The sequence below is a fragment of the Helicoverpa armigera genome, chromosome 1 (assembly GCF_030705265.1).
Source record: "Helicoverpa armigera isolate CAAS_96S chromosome 1, ASM3070526v1, whole genome shotgun sequence".
Taxonomy (NCBI): domain Eukaryota; kingdom Metazoa; phylum Arthropoda; class Insecta; order Lepidoptera; family Noctuidae; genus Helicoverpa; species Helicoverpa armigera.
The window spans coordinates 13,219,596-13,241,727 of NC_087120.1; the positions used below are offsets into that span (position 1 = coordinate 13,219,596).

Consider the following 22,132-nt stretch of genomic DNA (forward strand, 5'->3'; position numbering starts at 1 on the left):
TCTGGTCTCCGTTCTAGAAACCATATTCCTGATTCACGCAGATTTTACCAGATTGGAGTAATATTGATTCAATATTTCTGAACAAATATGAATATACAAAGATGGATCAGGGAGAAATTAGGACTGTTTGGGTTCGTTTACAAAAACTTGAAATATGTTATTATACGAAATTTATTGAATATCCATAGGGTATAAAATCTAAAACGTTAGTTTCCTATATCTTTATTACAAAGTGCATGATGTTAACAATTATAAATTATACCTTATACTAAGAGTCGAGCTTAACAATATCTCATTGTAAATTGAAATCAGAAAGCTCTGTTGAACAATTCTACTATAATTTAATAATACAATAAATAATAATCCGATATTGCACTGTGTTCAACATCAGTTATTATTTTTATAAAATAATATATGAAATATAACTAAACCAAAGTACACTGTTTTTATAAAAATAAGAGAATAATAAATACTTTTAAATAAGCACTAGCATTTTAACATAATTTTCCTTATGTCTAAGTGTTATTTACAAAAAAGGATCTCCGATCAAACTAGTTTTCGCATACTTTGTCAAACATAACCAAAAAATATAGATTTTATTACTGTAAAACAAATTGCCAATTGAACTAATCTGAGATTGTTTTTACAGCAGGCAATCCTTATTAATTAAATTAGTATAGAACGTCGGATTCATTTAACGCTGCTGAAAAGAAAAAACGAAAATATTATATTTATGGTACCTACACAGTTTTACGCGAGAATAGTATCAACGACAATTCATAATAAAGTTATGAGCTCATGAATGGACACAAAAATACTTTGAAGACCTTTTCGAAAATGATATTGGGAAATAATGAAAATATGTTTTATCTGAAAATTATGTTCAATCACAGATTAAATAAAACTACAGAATGGTTTTAGCTTATCATTGAATTTGAAAACTAGCCAGCTGTGCCCTGCGATTTAACCCGAAGAAGAACTCTTCATGCAAATGTTCAAATGAAGCTTCACCGGGAGCGGTTCAGCAGTTTTAACGTGAAAGATTGACAGACAGACTTTATAATATGAGTACCTATATAACGAGTTATGTATGTATAACGATGAATGGGTCTTACTTTGGGAAGCATGTATGACTGGTGTTAAGTCTTCTTGTATGTGTAATACTCACAACGCACAGACCGGGATGTCGCATAATCTTTCTTCTGTGTGAGAGAGCTTAAGCTGGAAGCCCCTCGATGGACGGCTGAAAGTCAACATAAGGATTAAGTATCTGTGTTCTGTGTAAGAGAATGTCTCGTTTAGTTAAACTATCTACAGCTTCCGCCCGCGGCTTCTCCCGCGTGGTGTGTTGATGAAAAGTATCCTATGTTCATTCTAGTACCTACCACCAAAAATATGTGTAAGTACAAAGTTTCATGATGATCGGTTAAGTAGTTTTTGCGTGAAAGCGAAGCAAACAACCAACGGATTTTCGCATTTATAATATTAGAAGGATAAGTAAGGCAGCCCCGGATCTTCAATTTTTTTTAGGCGTGGCAAAAACTGAAAAATGCCGCCCCGCCTACCTGCTTATGTTTATTTTCACCAACGAAAGTCACTTTTTTGGTAGGTAAAGGACTTTAAAAAATGTGTCCAAATCATTGTAGGCTCAAATAGTTGGTTCAAAAGTTATGATAGTCGAGACAGATTAATGTTCAGAATAAGTTAAAGTTTAATCAGTTTTAAAAAGCGCTGTAAAGTGACAAGCAGTCGGAGGAGAAAACTTTTTTGTTTTTGAGGACTCCTGAAGTCTTATGAACTCAACAAGGCAATGCCTGTGTAATATTGCGCGAGCGAAGCGAGCGCGAAAATTCTTGAGTCTACGACACAAAAGTACCTGATTAAGTAGATACATTGTCAAGCAACAAGTAGCCGCGAGCGTAGCGAGCGCGAATTTTTAAAGTTATTTGTTTGAAGACTCACAAATTGAACTGGGAATTATGTACAAATAAAAAGAAACCGTGATTAGAGTGAGTGCCATTTGTCTAAAAATAATAAACCATCAGAAAAACAATAAATTGTCATTTAACCGCGAGCATAGCGAGCGAGAATTTTTTCACTTGGAGGATGTTAAAAATGAAAAATAATCAAAATGATCAAATAAACAAAGCGAAGGCGACTTTCTAGAACCTTTGTTTGTCAGTATCATGATACAATGGAAATTCTTTATCAAACGGGTGTAATTTCATCGAAATTTCCTGGTGGTAGGGCGTCTCGCGGCGCCCCTGAGACCGCGGCGCCTAGGTTATTCGCACACCCTGCACCATAGATTAAGATGGCCCTGTAGGTAACTATTAAGTATGGTAATCTGTGATGTCATTTAACCGCGAGCATAGCGAGCGAGAATTTTTTCACTTGGAGGATGTTAAAAATGAAAAATAATCAAAATGATCAAATAAACAAAGCGAAGGCGACTTTCTAGAACCTTTGTTTGTCAGTATCATGATACAATGGAAATTCTTTATCAAACGGGTGTAATTTCATCGAAATTTCCTGGTGGTAGGGCGTCTCGCGGCGCCCCTGAGACCGCGGCGCCTAGGTTATTCGCACACCCTGCACCATAGATTAAGATGGCCCTGTAGGTAACTATTAAGTATGGTAATCTGTGATGTAGGATTTAAAATCAGGCAGCCGCCTGATTTTGCCGCCCCCTAAATTTGCCGCCCGGTAACTGTAGAATGGCTGAATCGATATGGCTGAAAATTGGTTGGGAGCTGAAACTTTATTTACGCAGTCTGCGACACACTTATCATGAACCATCAAATGTCTGTTAAGGTGAATGCTCTCACTGGTATCGGTGGGTGTCGGGAAATTCAAAGCAAAATGTATTTTTTTTATGTTTTACCTAAATAATCATTCGATATGCGGCATGATCTTATCGATCGCCGTGATTATAATACATGCCTCAAAGCATTTCTTTATATCCTAGTGTAACTTAGGTAAAACTGTATGACGAGTGACATTGAAGAATGGAAGCGGAAGACTTATTGCGCCGACCCCAAATAAAATTGGAAACGGGGCAGGAGGAAGAAGAAGAACTTAGGTAAAACAAAATTAGGTAAATTTAAATTTCCCGCTACCAGTTGAAGCATTCACCTTGATATAAAAGTGTAGGTACCTATATATTTAGTACTCACATGCTTTTCTAACGGGCTGGAGGGCGGTGTAGTCCGGGAGAGGTACCGGCGGCAAGTCCTCGTCCGGAGGGAGTTGGTCCCGCATGCGGTGCGCGGACGCCGGTATATACGACCAGGGAAGCTGCCCCTGTAGCTCGGCCGTAGTTCCGCGCCTTCTGAACAATCGTACAAGCATTTGTTTGACTTAAGGATCTGTCAGACACAGAGCGGTCACGCGGTCGAGCGTTCTGCGTTCGAGCTCTACTACTACATCTACTTGACCGACGCGGTCAGAATGCCTCCTGTGTGAGTACATCTATGTAACGTAATATGCCACAACGAACGCAAAACTGACCGCTTGAACGCTTGCCGGGTGACCGCTCCATGTCTGATAGATCCCTTATGTGTAAGCTCACCGGCAACATTAATACCCAATTTCCTTAAAACAACTATTTACTATGAGAATTTTCAGGTACAACTTTCAACGTGAACAACGTTGTTTTCAGAAAACTGACATTTAGGTTGACGGTTGGTTTAATCTTGGGCGTAGTAGTGGTACATTTCCAAGACACGTCTATTAAGTTTAAAGAAAAATAAATATTAAATAATTAGTAGCCGGTGCCGATCTACCAACGCTTATTGGCGCTGGACCTTTTGCTAGTTGCATCGATCTGCTTGCTTTATGTAACTGTTAACACAATAATCCACCGCCGATAATATTGGTGGTTCGACGCCAATCAATTGATGGACCTCGGAAATGTACCATAACCAGCTCTACAGGCAGTTGTCAAAGAAACAATCCCTACAAAAAGTAACCATTGACACCCACACCAAATGATGGACTTTTAGAAAATGACCAGACACACTTCACGGTGGCGCAGAGTCAGATTAGGAACGAGCATTCATATGCGACACGTTTTTGAAAGTTGGCGAAGAAAAGACTGAACTGCGCGATGACAAGTCAACAAATATTGAGAAAGATGATGAAGAAAATGTGTGCGACCCGGTATTACAAGAAAATATTCTTACCAAAGAAGTCTCGAAGCGAGACAGAAGACTCATTCAGACTGAAACGATAACGATTTATTTAGAGGCTCCATTGACATAACTGTAATTAGATTTCCAACACTGGAAGGCAATTTAACGGAAAGCCAAATTATAAATCAGCTTTATATTCAAGGATTTACTCAAAGTAAAAATAAGGGTCAGTCAACATTGAATTTGATAGTTAATGATGATAACAATTGCATCCGATTCGATTGATAGTTAATGATAATAACAATTGCATCCGAAATTATAAATAAGGCCTTAAACAATAATCAAAAGATTGATTTTTGAATATAACAGTTTCTTACCCTCGTCCATCAGTTTGGTTGGAGGTGGAAGCTAGATGAGGCATGGACTGCGAAGCGCGCGGCGGACTGGCGCGTCCCGACGTGTCTATGACGGACTGGTCCAGGCGTCTTTGCTGTTCAGCCATAATGTTCTCCAACCTCTGTGGTAACGACATCAGGCTGGTTGGGAAGTTCACCGTGCGCTTCTTGTCTATGTCCCCTTCGAAATGCTGGGCGCGCGGAGATCTGGGTAAGTGGACAACGTATTCATTAAAATTAATTAAATAGCAGCACGAAATATTATTTCATGTTTCTGAACGGTGATAAAACCTACCTCTCAGGAGAAGGTTGCAATGAATCAGGACTAGATCTCGTTTGCACTGGCGACGGGGTCTTCCTAAACAGAAAAGCTTTCATTCTTCGGAAGGATCTGCTTAACCCTGCTCGGGGTATGTGCGTCGTCACCCTTTCACTGGGCAAGCTGCCAAGTTCATCATCTCTGTCACTGATTCCGTCGGTGGTGAGTGGTGGAGTGGGATCTTGAGGGGGGCTCGCTTGGACTGCTGTGGAAACTTGCACTGGAACTACAACTTGAGGAGCTGGTACTGCCGCCTGAACTGGTGGGGGAGACGGGGCTTCTACATTCTGAAAAGAAAATTATACAATGAACCTTCATATGACGTAACCTACATTCGGGAACGATGGTTAGCTACTATAGCTTGAACAAATCGGAATGATGTACTACATTTTAAGTGCACACTGCGTTCATCAACTGTTTTATTAAAACGGAGCTGATGGGACCGTTACAACTTTGAACTTGCTTTAAAAACAACAAATGCTTACCTCATCTTTGACAGGTTCCTTCTTAACATTGCAGTCCACGATGACAATGATTAGAAGGATGACGTTTAGAATGAAAAGGATGACGAAGCGGGAGTATAATATGACCATGATCCAAGATGCCCAGGCGGTGTTCAGCTGTGTGTCACCAAGACCACTGGCGGTCCCGTCGATGAAATCCATCATATCTTTCATGGTCTGCAAGAATAAGGTATGATGAAAAATATTTAGGTGTTCGTTTATTTTTATTGATAAGAGCACTCTGGTAAAAGTGTGTGTTTTGTCGAATTTAAGTAAAAGTATATATGGGTAAAGTCTAACAATAAATTCGCACTCAAAAAGGAGCTGGAACACCACATGACCACATTAACAAAGATTTAAGTTCGTTACTTATCTAAGGAAATTCTATTCATCATCATCATCAGCCTTTTTTTATCGTCCCACTTGTAAGCACAAGCCTTCTCTCACACAGAGAAGTTTGTATAAAAGTACGTATAACTGATATATTTCTCACCCTAGTATGGAAGGAGTCGTTGGCATATGTCACAGCTGCCACCAGGTCCAGTCCGCACGCGGCCACCGTCGTTATAATCCAGGGCCATCTCCTGCATTTTGTCTGCTCATCTCTTGCTCCACCCACTATAAAGCAAAAACCAAACCTAAGTGTTAGGCTAGGAACCTATGTAATTAATAGGAACTTGGGAACTGCGCTTCTTTTCTCATGTTAAAGTCAGGATGATCACACTAAATTAATTTTGTACACAATTGAAACTGAGAATTGATATTTCAGCGTACATTATGAGTTTAACGCGAATCATTGTAAAATGTATTCAACTAGACGATTTTTGTTCAAATCCTAAACAATTTGGTACAAGCAATATGGATTGCTAATACATAGGTTTTAGGTAAGCATATTATGAGCTCGGCAGCTATAATGTAGAAAAATACACAAGTAAGTATATGGCAGGTTTACGTAGTTAATAGAGGATGTCCATGAATCCCTTCTTGGATTCAGTATTGCATTACTTCTGTCATTCTGTATGCTATACATTGATATCCACTAAACAAGTGTGTAATAAGATAATATCTTAGCAAACGTCAGAGACGATAAAAATATCAAAAGATAAGAAAGTTCTAAGTGACTTTTATTTACATTTGACTGTTTAAATCACTATCGTCACACAGATAGAAATCATGTCTGTTGTTTGGGTTTCTAACACAGAGCTCTTCTGGAGCCGTTCCTTCTAGGGCCTGGGTAATCGACTACGGGGTCGTTCGAAAGAGTTACTGCGACCCTGCTACTCAAAGGGTTCCAGAAGAAACGTAGGTTAGTGTCAGCCAGTAAAAATCTGACACTGTACCCACAGCGGGCTGATCTTTTGATGATTTCCCACAAAAAGGGTCTGGAACCTTCAAACGGAACCACAGCCCAAATAACTTAGAGATACCAAGAGTTTAGTAGCCATTTGAAGTATATCAAGATATAATTAACGTTAGAGGCACTTACTCAACATAAAAACACTGCTCATTATCCAAAACACGCTGAGGCCGAGACTGACGCAGTTGACGATGAAAGTTCTGAACACAGGGGTCGGTTCATTTCTTATCAAAACGAAGGCTTGGTCCACAATACCGTCGATAACTTCTCCGATGTTCACTCTCTCGCCGCAACTGTTGGGGTCTGAAACAACCAACCTAAAATAATAGATACCTGAGGATTCTCATGAAAATTGGCATGTTATTGTACTGATGGAAATTAGCAGGGTTTGCTTAGTAAATGGCACCATCATCATCATCTCATGTTTGTTAGAATTAGAGATACCTTTAATGGCAAGCAAAAACTTGCTACTCAAGACATTGCTGATAATAATTAAGATTCTTACATGGGTATCTATATTCCCCACGATGAAAGGGTTATTTGGTAATCTGACTCATATCAATAATAGAATAAGCAAAAAAGAAGAATGCTTTTCATAAATTAAATATACTTACTATGGAAATAGAGAATCCTTATATATAGTAGAACGGGCAGCCCTCTTAAAAAGTCGATGACGCAGAAATATTGAGCTACGCCGAGTGATGCGAAGATCGCCTGCCCAATCGCTTGGAGCTGAAATTACAGGGACATTTAATGTTATTGGAGTTATAAGACGACGTAACAAGTAGGTATATAAATATACGGGTAATCATATAAAAATGATTGTTTCCAAAATCATATAATATCTAGAGAAAATCTTGGAAAAGAGTGCTCAGCTCACAGTGCAGAAAATACATCATAAAATCAGGCATTTTTAGAGAAATCACTGATTACATGCAAAGCAGTGGCGGATTTACAAACTTGCCGCTAGTAGGCCATTCAATTTTTGCCGCCTCTATTGATTGTGAACTTAATGATATTTTTGTCAGTTACTAGATTATTTTTGCAAGCCTCTATGTTCCGAAGAGTTTAATGTTAACAAGTTGATATGACAGCGACTTTGAAGCGTAAAACCTCTGTAACTTTTAAACGGCTCAATCGATTTTCAAAAAAACTAAATTGAAATTGGTTCATTCGTTCGGGTGCTATGACGCAGTGGCGAGGTAGCATTGGGTGGCACCCGGGGCGGACTACCTATTGTGCAGCCCCCCCCCAAAAAAAACCGACAAATGTAAAAAGTTTTCTGTTCCAAAACTTAATAATTTTGTACCAAAACGATCAAAAAAAACCGGCGTAAAGAGAAAAAGTCGCGAGCGAAGCGAGCGCGAATTTTTTTATAGTTTTGGTACACAAAAATATCTATCCAAACAAGAGTGGAAAAAAGGCACTGCTAAGAGAAGAAGCCGCGAGCGTAGCGAGCGCGAAATTCTTGATGTTTGGGACGCAATAATACCTAAAGAAATCTGAAAATAGCCACTGTCAAGTGAAAGGCGCGAGCGCAGCGAGCGCGAAATTTTTTGAGTCTTGGAACACAAAAATACTCAACCAAGTTTGAAAAAAACCGGCCAAGTGCGAGTCGGACTCGTGCACGAAGGGTTCCGTAAATTATAGTTAAATCAACCTATCTCAAAAACTATAAGAGATACTTTGATCAAACCAAAAATCGTTGAAAGAGTTAATTAGCATGCATCACCTCTATTTTTTTAGAATTTTATACCCTTTTACGACTTTGAGAGCTGATATCTCAAAAACCGTTCACTTTAAGAAAAATGTTTTTTAGAAAACTTTATATCATTTTAAAAGACCTTTCCATTGATACCCCACACGGGTATGTACAACGAAAAAAAAAATTTCATCCCTCAGTTACATGTATGGGGGGCCCCACCCCCAATTTTTTTTTTTTACTATTTAGTGTCATATTTTTGTAGCGGTTCATACAACACATATTCCCATCAAATTTCATCACTGTAGTACTTATAGTTTCCGAGTAAATCGGCTGTGACAGACGGACAGACGGACAGACGGACAGACGGACATGACGAAACTATAAGGGTTCCGTTTTTGCCATTTTGGCTACGGAACCCTAAAAACCAGTGGAAAGTGAAAAAGCTGAGAGCGCAGCGAGCGCGAAATTTTTCGAGTTTTGGGACACAAAAGTCCTCCACTCTCATAAACAGCTTAGAAATCGTCAGTTTAGAGCGTCAGTTGTTTTTGCTACTTCGGTGCTTTAACTTTTTGTTAGATTGAGGACTCGAAAGAGCGCAGAACAAACCAGGAATTATGAAAAAAGCCGCGAAACCGCGAGCGAAGCGAGCGGATTTTTTATTTTATTTTTATTGAAACGCTATTAGAATATTTTAAAATTCATGATCACGTAAGTAGGTACGGTAAGTATATATTACAGTTTATTAATTTTGCGTTTATTAATCGTCTATTTATATATGGATTGTGTACTCATATACTCAATTATAAAAAAAAACCTGTAAAAAAAACTGCTAAATTTGCCGCCCCTCTAAATCTGCCGCTCTAGGCACTGGCCTACTTGGCCTATTGGTAAATCCGCCACTGATGCAAAGTAATTTGAAAGATAAAAACTATGCCATTTTTCCTCGTTATGAGCTAAGCATGTCATTTTGTAAGACAAAGTTTCATGACAAGCATTGTGTCTTTCTGTAAGTAAAATAAGATAGATAGATAATATGGACTTTATTAGGTACACTAATTTTACATTTTTAATCTTATATCTAATTAAAGTACGTGACATAACGGGCGGTCTTATCGCTAAGAGCGATCTCTTCCAGACAACCTTAGATAGATGAAAGACATACTAGCCAGAATTGAACGTCAGAACTGTTACTACACTAACAGGACACTTCAGGACACACGAAGCTAGATAGATGGAACTAACTAACAGGACAGACTAAACTAACTTGAGTTTGTTAGTTCCATCTATCTAGCTTCGTGTTTATCACGCTATAATTGTGAGGGATCCAAAACTTATCTTCAGTGGTATGTCGAGAATTTCGTAAAGCGATCTTTACTTGTGCGTATTTGGTATAGATAGATAATAGCAGAGAATTTCCGTGTCAAATTATGACGAGACCAATTCGATAAGATAGTATCTATATCGAAATATTTCTTATCTAATGATATTATTATTAATAAGTCTTTTACCTATTTTGTGTAGAATGTTTTTCGTAACAAAGCCATGATTGAACGTCTAATTTAGGTGTTTATAATAACATCCGTATTACTGTCCTGATATCACATATTTTTAATTAATTTAACGTGGCCCACCTGCTAACTTAGTGTAATTTTCAATGAAGTTTTCTATGAATAGGATTACTTCATTTATTATTTAGTAGATACTTTAGTATTCAAAGTAATTACAAAATAAGTAGATCAGTAGATACATAGACATACCTACGGAATACTAAGTACCAAACTATCACGTAATGCAAGAGATAATGAATGCGACCTTTCTGAGTCACCAATAAACTCAATCAAACTCACGACATAAAAACTCTACTAGACTAGTTAACTCTAGTAGTTAAATAAAACTGGTAGTAATGTCACTAAAATTACTACCAGTTTTATTTTTCACATTTTATGAAAACCTTTTTAGTGGCAAAAAAAGTGAACGATAGCTGGTGCTGGCCACTTTTCGTCCAAAAAATCAAAATGCCATTAGAAACATAAACAAATAAAAAAATATTTGTTTTTTTTTTATATCTTTAATGGCATCCATTATTTTTTTTACTTTAAAACGGCTAGTGTATTTATATTTTTTTGTATTAGAACTTTTTTATTTTATGTGTTCATTATTCTCAGTTATTTATTTTATAATTTTTGAAATATTTTAAGTTTAGAACGCATTTTTTGTAGCCACAAATTAGTAATTATTGTGGGTAGTTGAGAATCTATAAAAATGTTAAGAAATTGATGATCAACGTGAAAGGCCTTAATATTGCGAAAATTAAGTTTTTTTTAATATGTTTAGCTGTAGACAAACATTGGCATCATTCTGATATCGTTAAGAAGTTATGTAGAGCCGTTTATCGTGAAAATTGGATGCAAGGAATATTATTGTTTTTGTTTGTTGCATTACTATTGATGATGAAAATGATTGGTATTACTTTACAGTAATTCGTCTGTCTGGACCTATTAGGCGAATAGGCTTAGGTTAATCGGCGAGGAATAGCTAGTAGTGAATAAGGTATTCCTATGCCTTTCATTATGCTTTAACAGTGGTACATTCAGCCGCGTCCGGTTAATTTTAAGCTGACTTACAAAAACTTTACATTACATGTAGCTGGCTTTCAAACCTAAGACCATAGATAGATAGATAGATATTCTTTATTAGGTACACCAATGTTACATTTTTGATCTTAAACTAGGTATTTAAAGTAGGTGACATAATGGGCGGTCTTATCGCTAAGAGCGATCTCTTCCAGACAACCTTAGGATGGATTGAGACGAGAAGGAAAAGATTATATATGGTAGGCAGTAAGGCAAAGTATATATATACTCTTAAAGGACAGATCAGAAGGGGTAGACAAACATTAAAAACACATAATTCAAAGACATACAACCGTGCAAGTTTTATTGCTTACAAACATTACTTTTATAAATGATTTAACGATATCAAAACGAAGTTATTAAAAATACAGCATTCAAGATAATTTGGAAATCATGTCAATTCTGAAGGTCTGTCATCGCAGTCGACGTCTTAACTTCTTCTTCTTGCCAGCCTGCTCGGTGCAGGATGGGCGCAAGGAGGATTGACATCTAAAACGGCCGTTCCTGACGGCGTGGCGTCCTCGACCGCATCTTCATCCACGTCGTTGACTGCACCTTCATCCACGCTTTCACCATCATTCGCGTCATTAGCCTCAGGTCTATCTTCCCCAAGGGAACCAGCATGAGGTTGCTCGTATTCTGAAACATATGTGGGAAACATATCAATATTCTGCCCGGCGTCGTGAATAAGACTGAAGCATACATCTTGAAGAAAATAAAATAAAACTTCCTTTTACTTTTATTTGTTACTCGTACGTACCATGGGCGCATGTGTGCACTTCAGGCGCCCACAGATAAAAATGTATAAAAAATATTAAAACAAAAAGAAAAAGTAGGTTCAGACTTATCACGAATGGAAAAATATGATTCAGTGCATAGTGAATGACAGAATCCGGATTTCCATCACTCCCCATACACTGCCGGGTGACAGAGGCTCAACCAACGTTTGCATATCATTGATGACAGAGGCTCAACCAAGGTTTGCGTGCCATTGGAGACAGAGGCTCAACCAAAGTTTGCGTGTCATTGGAGACAGAGGCTCAACTAAAGTTTGCGTGTCATTGGAGACAGAGGCTCAACAAAAGTTTGCGTGTCATTCGTGATAGAGGCTCAACGTCATAAAGGTTTGCATGTCATTTGACGCCTTCATAGCATAGGCGCGCAATTAAGCCGTTTAGGTTGCATACTATGACAACGTGAAACAGAGACCCATACCGTCGTATGTTCTCTCAGCGGCCTCCAGGGTAACACCGCCACGGTATAAACAGAGACCCGTACATTCATACGTTCTCAAAGTGGTCTAGACAACTAGCACCACCAGTGTGTCAAAGTCAAAATCAAAGAAAAGACCTTTTCCAAGCTAAAATTACAGTCAAGGTCAAAATCAGTCATTGAAAGTAGGTCAATTAGATCAACACATCAATATTCATGCACCCTTTCATGGCACGCACACAAAGACTCACTCATGTACATTCGAACGTCCTCAAAGTCCTTGTCCTTGTCAAATTGCCTCGCAGCTCTCAAAGAAAGCTGAGGAGGTGTCCACTTGCTTCGCCACAGCGGAAGCAGTGGCGTTCTAATAAACTTTTATGAGGGGTGCATTTCGCTCGGCCACTGCTGACCATTCATTTGAACGATTTAAGTTTTCAAAGAAATAAATCCATGACTTAATTATAACTTTGACATCATCATCATCATCATCATCATCACCATTGGCCACAGAAAATCTTGGTCAGATGATTGTGGCAGTGCTTGTCTACGCGGTTATTAGTGCCGCAATCACTTTCTTTTATGGCTAAATAAGCCAATAAAAATAGTAATCCAAAATATCATCGTTACTCATCGTTAATCACGTGCCAACAAACATAAGTGAATTTAAAATTGACACGTATGCAGTTTTAATCATCTTTTATAAAATAATGGTAAAAGATCATGATGGGATGAGGTCAACAAATTGAAAGTATATAAGATCAGACTCTCCTTAAGACTCCATATAAGGTTATTTCAATTGACGTTGCCACCTTACAACACCATGACGACCACCAACAAGGAATTAGCCAGCAATATTGGGCCGCGCCGACACGGCCATTCTGCGCTTTACACGTCCTCGTGTAAGTGCACTGTAACAGAAATAATACCAAGGAATATCTTTTCGTTCGGTCACTTCTGACCATAACAAAATATCGATTGGTTGATAGTCCCCAACAGTTCCCCATTCTGTGGACACGCTAGAACAAACAAACGAGTACGTTTCCAGTTGTTCGAAAGAACCGTAAACACACGGTATTCACTAAGTAGTCAGCAAAAACGTAACTCTAAAGGTCGGACGTAGCGAGATATATCTTTAAAGCCACACAGGCACTCTTCGTCGTTTAACTACTAGTAACACTTGCAACTAACAGTAGCTTTCGCATGGGTAGGTACTTGCTGCTGAGCATTGATCCAACGTAACGCACAATATTTACCAGTGCCAGTACGAGCCACATGAGGAATTACGAGGACTTAACTACCAGGCCTACCTAAAACTTAGTGAATTTTAACTTAGTCTGTTCCATAATTGAGCTCGGCTCAATAAGTCTTATTCGTAAACGCATTATTATGTGACGTCATCTCACGGGTATCACAATTCAAATACTTATTTCAGCTAACAGAAAAATTGTCTCGGATGTATGACTGAATAGCGTCTAAACCAGTTGCTGGTCATAACAGCGATTCTCTCTAAGGAGATCAGCCAGCCGCGCAGGGCACACTATAGCTCACAAGCATTTGGGCACACACAGATGCACTGTTACTCTCATATTTCGTTGAGACGGTAATCCAATAAAACCGGAGAGATATCAAGCGCATGGTCAACATTTATAAACTCACTGATGGATAGGTGTCTATCACGAACTTATAGATTTCGGGCTACTTTTGGGAGTTTCTCTAAACCCACAAAGTGATTTCCGCCCGACCCGGGGATCGAACCCGAAACTGGACAGTAGTCGTGCTGTGCGTCTGCCAGAGCAATGAGGCCAATGCGAACTCAACTTGAGAACCACGTGGAAAACAAAACAGATCACCTGATCGCCTGAATGCATGATATACCAGGCATACTATCCACTCGCTCTCATCATTCGAGCAATGTCGTGCGATGTTCTGACCGTCGGCACTCCGCAAAGAATGCAGGAATAAAGGAAGCGCAAGAAGTGTGAAGCTGCAGCACATACGTCGTCAAATTATGTGCTTCTCACGTAGTAAATCTCATTGTGTTTTCTGGTTTCAGTTTATCTTCGATATCTGTAGACAGAAGGTTAAAGAAGTAGGCTTTGGACCATATTCAGGCATCTGAGTACTTAAACATTAATTGACGAACTCTCATGCATTATTAGTAAGGAGTATAAGTGAACATACTCATTTTAATAAGAAAGCGAAAACTAAGCTGTCATTGTTAGTCAGGCTTCCAGGTTGTTAAAAATCATTGCCATTTACTAGGAGTAGTCATTTCAGTTAATGCCTTCCTCTAAACAAATCTTACATTAATGCTGTCTTCCATGCCTCAGCTATCAGTCCTCCAAACCTTCCAGAGACTTTCCCGGGAGGCATCAGAACAAGAGTATTACAAATATGAAACAGCTCTATACTCAATACTCAATTCGTTAATGCACACCATAATGTTTGCAGTTGTTGTTCTATAGGTAATTTATGTCACAATTATGGACCCTGTCGGGCACAGCACATACAATAGTGGGAGAGAGGAGGAAGCGGACTGACTGTTTAATGCTAGGTCTATTCCCGGTCGCCGAGATGCCAACGTAAAGGCCTTACAGGGGTACATTCCGAGTCACTCCTTAATTCAGCGTAGGTACAGCAAAACATAATGTTAAGTAGATTTATGAGGTTAAATGTTAATAAAGTAAAAACTCGTAACAATTAGTAGTTGGTAATGTACTGGACGTGAGACCTATAAATTTGCTAGAAAATTAAGCTCCCAATTTCAATATTCCAGAATTCGCGCAACTTAGTGCACACTTCTGCTAAGGCCATTGACATTTTCCTTTGTCAACTATAAAGTAATCTGTGGCTAGACGGTGAAGAACCAGTATGGCTAAATTGTGAGCTTCCTAGCAAGTGATGTCGTAACAACAAACTTGTTCAGTGATTGTGAGTGTGTTACTGTGAGTGTGTGACTGTGAGTGTACGATTGTGACTGTGTACTGAAAAGGTATAGGTAATTCTACACCACAATCTGAAGTCTGACGCACAATTTGAAGTATACTCAATCAGTGTACGTTATGAATAATAGGTAAGCAATTGCTCAAAACTGGTAAGCAATTGGCTAAAACAACGTAGTTATACCATGGTAGCAGCAAACTGATATTTCTGTATAGTAGAAAGTGTCATAAATGGGTAGTATATGAAGCAAATTCATTGTCTAGTCTAGCTTGCATGCAAAGATATTTAGTTAAATGTGATAAGCCAAAACATTTCAAAAGCAGATAGAAGATGTATCTCTTTGCTTCTACTATTTAGCCATCATTATTGCAGTTTCCACTGTCATGCAAACACTTTCGCAAACTTCAAAACATAGGTTTTGTATTAAGAACTAAAATTAATCGAGTATTTCTGGCGCATTGCGAGAATCGAACCCGAGTCGTCGCGCACTGCAAACCAATAAGAGGACTTACCATAGTTGCCTATGACTGAATTTCTTAACTATTTATAACAGATAAGATACATAAGAACTGGATTGATCTCACCAGGCATTATCACTCCATGCTTCTTGTAATATCTGCAGGCAGCGCTAAGCCTTAGCGCTTTATAATCAGCAGGGAGTCACATTATGTGACACCACAGCGAGACAAGAGTAGAGGTTCCTTCCACACGAAAAGCACGAGCGACCTCGCGATATCTTGATGAGCTGCTCCACTCGACAGACAGGATGCATGTTCCCAGCTCACGTATTAGGTACTATTCTCGCCATAAGACAAATTAACCACATGAAACATAAAAACACAATATCTGGAAAACAGCTTTGATATGTCACCATGGAAACCGGTGATGTTTTTTTTGTAGCTACAAAATTAGCCTTGTTATATAAGTAGAAATTATTTCCCATTATTTCTTAAAATGTATCCAAGAATAATGAAAACAACACCGATACTCTTCTTTCAACACAATTTTTAGTGCAGCAAATCATGCATCGCACAGAATATTCAATTTGTTTTAATAGTTGGCAGGTTTAGGGCTTTATGTTGAAATCATTTTCTTCCTTCCTTCTCAACGCTAGACATACTTGTACCTCGTACTATGATAAGTTGAAAAGTTTCAGCCCTATCTGCAAAATTCATAATCCAAAACTGTCCAAATCATAAAATATTGATCATAAATTTATTATGTGCAACTTGTAAAACTTCCACATGGCTTTTCAGGGCCACTGTCTTCGATCTTCAGTGCTTTACTCATCCAGAACAAGAAATCCAAGAGGTTCACTCTAAAACACAAATCTGCTGCTGTAAGGAATCTTCGTAAGATCGAACTGAGGCAGTTCCAGCTGGTGGGCTATCTTCAGTATCTCCAGCATTCGATCGCTTTTTGTTTTACAAACAAGACACAGCAGCTGTCACTTTTCCTCTTGCAATTTCTAGTCAAGACTTCGACCAGTTCTTTGCCATAATGTTGATGTTGTGGCTTCCAATGTGCTGTCGGTTATATCGTGGTTGTCTCACAGCACATAGGGATCATTCGTAGAATCGCAACGGTATCGGAACTATAACTAGTTCATACTTTTTCTTCAGAATACTCTCGAGCGTAAGAATAAAACTTATTTACGGTTGAGATGTAGTTTCAATAACAGAACAAATAATTACTGAATTTAGACGGCAAACGAAACGGTAAAGAACGCGTGGCTATCCCACTTCTGATCTTAAAGGACAGATCAGAAGGGGTAGACAAACATTAAAAACACATAATTCAAAGACATACAACCGTGCAAGTTTTATTGCTTACAAACATTACTTTTATAAATGATTTAACGATATCAAAACGAAGTTATTAAAAATACAGCATTCAAGATAATTTGGAAATCATGTCAATTCTGAAGGTCTGTCATCGCAGTCGACGTCTTAACTTCTTCTTCTTGCCAGCCTGCTCGGTGCAGGATGGGCGCAAGGAGGATTGACATCTAAAAATACCATACCTACATACAATATTCTTTCATGAGTAAAATGAATATCTGATCTAATATGCATAGCCTACGCCACTTTGCTCAGCATTTTTGAAACACGTAACTTAGCCGGCATTTGTCCGTACAGTACCGATATTATCGAAAAGCTTCACTGGTGGCTATTGACGACATTCAAAAATGATGATCAAAAACATTTTACAGCGCATCGGTGAGGCGTCTAATAGCTAACTTCTGATGCAGAGATATTTGGCGCAAACTGTACCTAATATGGTATGCGCCCATTTTTTTAACGATTCAACCAAATTGGAGGATGAGATTAGTATGACAGAAAATATATTTTTAAAGTCTACCAAGAGCGGTCAACTACTCCAGACGTTTCACAAGCATTATACAAACTCGAGAAAAAGTGTTCAGAGGAATTTTGTTCCAAGACCAAGTAAACAGTAAGCTTGCTAACAAGTAACTTGTCGTTGGGCGTATCTTTATCACAGTATCGCTGACAGGACTCTCAACTGACTGATAAACCGGGTGACATTCTTACAATCTTCTCATGGCTTACTATCGATTACGTTAGTACTACGCGTGTCTCTTCTCTTTTTATTTAGGAAAGTATACTATATTTTCTTATCTATAAATATCGGTTACTTAATATGATAGTAAATGGTTACCGCCCTAATGACAGGGTTGTAAAACCTATGGGTTTTTTGTTACAGCCTTTTTATCGTCCCACTGCTGGGCACAGGCCTCCTCTCACCTGGGTTCCTTCAAAACCTTTGGCTACTGTTTTATGTTTAGACTAGCTGTCTCATCCTGTCCCGACCAAAATCCACGCAACATTTATTGCAACCAAGTACAAAATTGCATATGCTTTCTCAGACTCTACACTTGTATTTCGTTCATCATCATCATATCATCTAAATCGCCTCAGAAAGTAACTTTAGGGTGAAAGCGCGACAGACAGTTAGTTTCGCATGGATTCGCATTTATGATATTAATAACAAGCATTTGGTACCTAACACCTAATTATAATATGTTTTATGTTGATGTGTATCTGTCTATAAATAATTAATGCGTTGCTAAGTTCAAACGAATCGGACTAAGACGGCTGAACGCCCAAAACCGACTTGGGGCAGTCAAGCGTTAGTTTCAATGTATACCAAAATATAGCTTAAGTACCAAATTATAGAGTAACGTTTTAAACACACATTATACTTTCTAACTGTAACTTTTTTAATTTTTGCGGGACATTGTCTGATATAAAAAACTCAGCCTTGTATTACTTTCCTCATTTAACGTACTCAATTACAAATTCATTTTCGCTACCGTCAAATTGGTTCAAGAGTTCAAAAAGAGCACCACAAAATTAGATGACAACGTTAGCCTGATATTGATGGGTATACAATTGAATTTGAGTACCTAAAGCACACAACATTGTAGACAATTTGTAACTAAGTACATACATGTACCTACTACATATGCCGCCGGCATCGCTCAGCAAATAAAAATAACACATTCGAATGAAGAATCGCAAGCTTGCACATCTTTCGAACTATCATAGTTGCCATTATCGTTAACAATCAACCATGAAGGTTCGTTATGGGCATCAGAAAAGTAAAAAAAGGTTTCACTCACCAAGGTGGCGACGCCAGAATAGACCATAATCTTGTTCAGCGCCATGGTATCAAACTATCCTGTTTATAGCTATTTGAGTGTGGTTTCTATAGGTGGGTAGAACCGCGCCACACGTAGTTCGGTGCGCCGGCGCCGGCCCAGCATCACACTGATACGAGTGATAGCCGAAAACTGTGCCTTTCTCACCAGATAACGCGACAATATCGGAGATACACATACAGTCATCGTATCTCAATCGGTAAGAAATCGAAATTGAAGATATCGTAACATTGTTGCCGAAACATTGAAGAACGGTTCAAGTGGACATAAAAATTATAATAATTTTCGTATGTTGTCATGTATTTAGAAGCATTTTGATGAAGTCAGTGAAAGTCTGCTAAGAGCCTCATAAATATTCGCATCATTCCGTAACGGTCATACCTAAGTAAAATAAATCATCAACATCAGATCCAAATAATCTTTTTGGTGTCTGTTAAAAATCGGTTAGTCTCATATATATGATTAGGAAAGTTAAGCTGAAGAAAGATAAGGCTTTAGTCCTGTAAATGTTGCATCGTGTTAGGTTTACCTGCCCAAAAACATGTGTTACTTAATTTCGTACTTAACTACATTATGTATAGGTACTATACATATTGTCTGAATAATTATTTTTCTGGAAAACTGTAGCATATAAAATATTATTTTACTTATTTATCAAACGCTTGTTAATACGTTCATAAGCCTGTTAATGACGGTTCTTATAATTAGCACTAAGGGTTTACACACAGGATCTAATTACCGGTTGCTATAAATACACGAGGATGTCTTCAGAGATATCATTGTGAAATAATTATATTGTAACCGGAAAATGGAAAAACTGGTCAGTATTTAAAAGTTAATATTTTGTACTTAATGCTGTGTATTTTTAATATTAAGATTTTTGTTTAATAAGCGAAGTTAACTGCGAATTGAATTAATTTTTATTGGTTCCACCATTTCTATTTTGTTAGTCTTAAAAGACGCATGCTCTCATTGATATTTTCACATAGCCGCTTCCCAAGAAACCTCTGAAGGAACTCGTAAATTGTCGTGTCCATCAAAATTTTTACTTGTATTTTTTCAGGTCTTTATATTGTTTGCCGCGCCATGGTTAATTTCTGCCATGGCAGAGACTGTCAACGACACAGAATTGCTGACAAATTCCACGGATCCCAACAAAGATATGTTAGTAGATTTTATAATACCCACTTCGCGACTAGCGATCATTATCATTAGGGAAAATCGTACGAATGGCGTCGTTAACGTGCAGGTATCTTCTCGCTTGAAAACAGCTAAAAGTCAATAAAAAAACAAATTCAGTCTTCTATGAAGATAGTCACTCGTATAGGTATGCTAAGGCACTTACTTCATCATCGAAAAATAGAGCATTAAGTCCGCTGGTCCTAAAACGACGTGTAATGGTTCTAATATATTTACTAACAGGTACGTTATACACGCAATGGTGTATCAAGTGGGCATCCTCACCAACAAAACAGACAATGAAACAACCAACCTGAATACTACGTAAGTTGGACTATTTTTTATTATAAGTACTATTAAATCTATACTAATATTATAAAGCTGAAGAGTTTGTTTGTTTGTTTGTTTGAACGCGCTAATCTCAGGAACCACTGGTCTGATTTGAAAATTTCTTTCAGTGTTAGATAGCCCATTTATCGAGGAAGGCTATAGGCTACTTTTTATCCCGGTACGGGAAGTAGTTCCCACGGGATGCGCGTGAAACCGCTGGCAGAAGCTAGTTACCTATAAAGCTAAGGAGTTTGTTTGCTTGAAGGCACAAACCAATAAAAAATCTTTCAGCGTTAGAAAACCGATTTATCGATAAATGCTTGTTTTTATCCGATTACGCGGACTAGTTCCTTCGGGACAAGGGTGAAACTCGCGGAACATAGTCTAAATATACATAGTTGTATCGATCGCAGTTCGTTATTTATGCAAGTTATAAATAGGACTATAGGAGAACAAGCCATGTCCGTAATTGTTGAAGCCACAGTAGTACTGCAAAGGTCACAACACCTGATACCTACTTAATTTTCTCGCGAGAATAAACATGAGAACCCGGTGTTTTCAGGTGAGAAATAAGGGATCATGTTACTCTACAAAACTCGACTGGGTTGGGAAATATCAGATTGGCAGTTGTTCAAAGAAAAACACTGGTAAACGCCAGAGTTTTTAGATGCAGGATCTGGTTAGAGCAAAAGCGTCCTGCAAAGTCGCATCGTTTAAAAAAAACAAGAACCGTGTTAGCACTTCTACATAAGACCTACCCTACTATAAACGAACCATGAAATAACTATGATCTTTCCAGTGGTAACCAAGAGGCTGTGACATTCTACCACACCAATGGCTCTCAGGGACTGGATCTGAGTAAGATATCTTCCCCTCTCCTGACTAACGTGACTGCTCAGAGTATGGTAGGAGTAGCACCGATGCCTGGTAACACTGAGAATGGAGCTAACCAGTTGCCTTGGAGTACTCTGAACCATCTGGCTAATATGTCACCACAGCATGCTACAGCAGGTAAGTCTATGACCTTGCTTGGTCATAATTCGACTCTACTATGGAACTTTTCCGTAAAACAAAATAGCAATTTTTAGCCGAGATTCAGACCATTTAAGTTAAAGACAAGATAGATTGAATACCGCAGAAGTAGGCAAATACAGCTACCCGATGTCTTAGAGAACCAGTGAAAGACAAAGTCAAATATAAAGGCATACTACAAAACGGCTTGCACCTTTTTGTTTTCAAACAAAAAATGTGATACGTCCGTTGTCAGTCCACTGCCAACGTGTTTAGAAACGGTGTAACTGTTTTTAAAACAACAAAAAATAGGAGAATTCTGGGAATATCTAGTAACTACCAATACATATTTTCTATTTCAGGTTCAGAACCAATGAAACCATCAAAGAGGTCGATTAGAAGTATCGACATAGTAGACTCAAATGAAGACGGTCCGTTCGATAATTTGTATCGAAGTTTATTCAAGCGAGATGTGTCTGGCGAGAAGACGCCGGTGTCTATCCGCAGCGGGTCGGCGGTCATCCCGCAGGGGGCGCACGTTCAGTCCATTGGCATCCCCCCTCTACTGACGCTGAACAACAACATGTCCAACATACCAGTGCCTATACCCAATACTTCTGTCGTACATTATTCTAAGATTAACACGCTTGTCACCCAACCTTAAATATACCATTTACTGCTACAGACATAACTTTTTTTGTCTTAAATTCTATGTTAATAATATTCTATA

At 38.4% G+C, this 22,132-nt stretch overlaps 2 protein-coding genes across 9 annotated transcripts; one reads left to right on the forward strand and one right to left on the reverse strand.

Moving 5' to 3' along the window:
• Positions 1-153: 153 nt before the first annotated feature.
• Positions 154-19,027, reverse strand: LOC110374234 (histone-lysine N-methyltransferase set-2). 8 transcript variants are annotated; one of them, XR_007510890.2, is made up of 11 exons: positions 18,844-19,027; positions 7,322-7,439; positions 6,837-7,010; positions 5,844-5,968; positions 5,333-5,527; positions 4,824-5,134; positions 4,511-4,735; positions 4,185-4,222; positions 3,177-3,331; positions 1,116-1,243; positions 154-700 (listed from the first exon to the last, which is right to left on the reverse strand). XR_007510890.2 is itself a non-coding variant. In XM_049840049.2 (11 exons), exons 1-10 carry the CDS (start codon positions 18,886-18,888, stop codon positions 1,217-1,219), a joined length of 1,413 nt encoding a protein of 470 aa, XP_049696006.2. In that variant the 5' UTR covers positions 18,889-19,027; the 3' UTR covers positions 154-700; positions 1,169-1,216. The 8 variants fall into 8 exon arrangements, 6 of the variants coding, with proteins under 6 accessions (XP_049696006.2, XP_049695991.2, XP_049695983.2 ...); XR_007510889.2 differs by having other exon boundaries at positions 154-703; XM_049840049.2 differs by having other exon boundaries at positions 1,169-1,243.
• Positions 19,028-19,135: 108 nt separating this feature from the next.
• LOC110374230 (uncharacterized) lies at positions 19,136-22,084 on the forward strand. Its single transcript, XM_064035767.1, has 5 exons — positions 19,136-19,702; positions 19,946-20,046; positions 20,305-20,385; positions 21,191-21,402; positions 21,765-22,084. The coding sequence occupies exons 1-5, from the start codon at positions 19,691-19,693 to the stop codon at positions 22,064-22,066; spliced, it is 708 nt and encodes a 235-aa protein (XP_063891837.1). The 5' UTR covers positions 19,136-19,690; the 3' UTR covers positions 22,067-22,084.
• Positions 22,085-22,132: the final 48 nt, after the last annotated feature.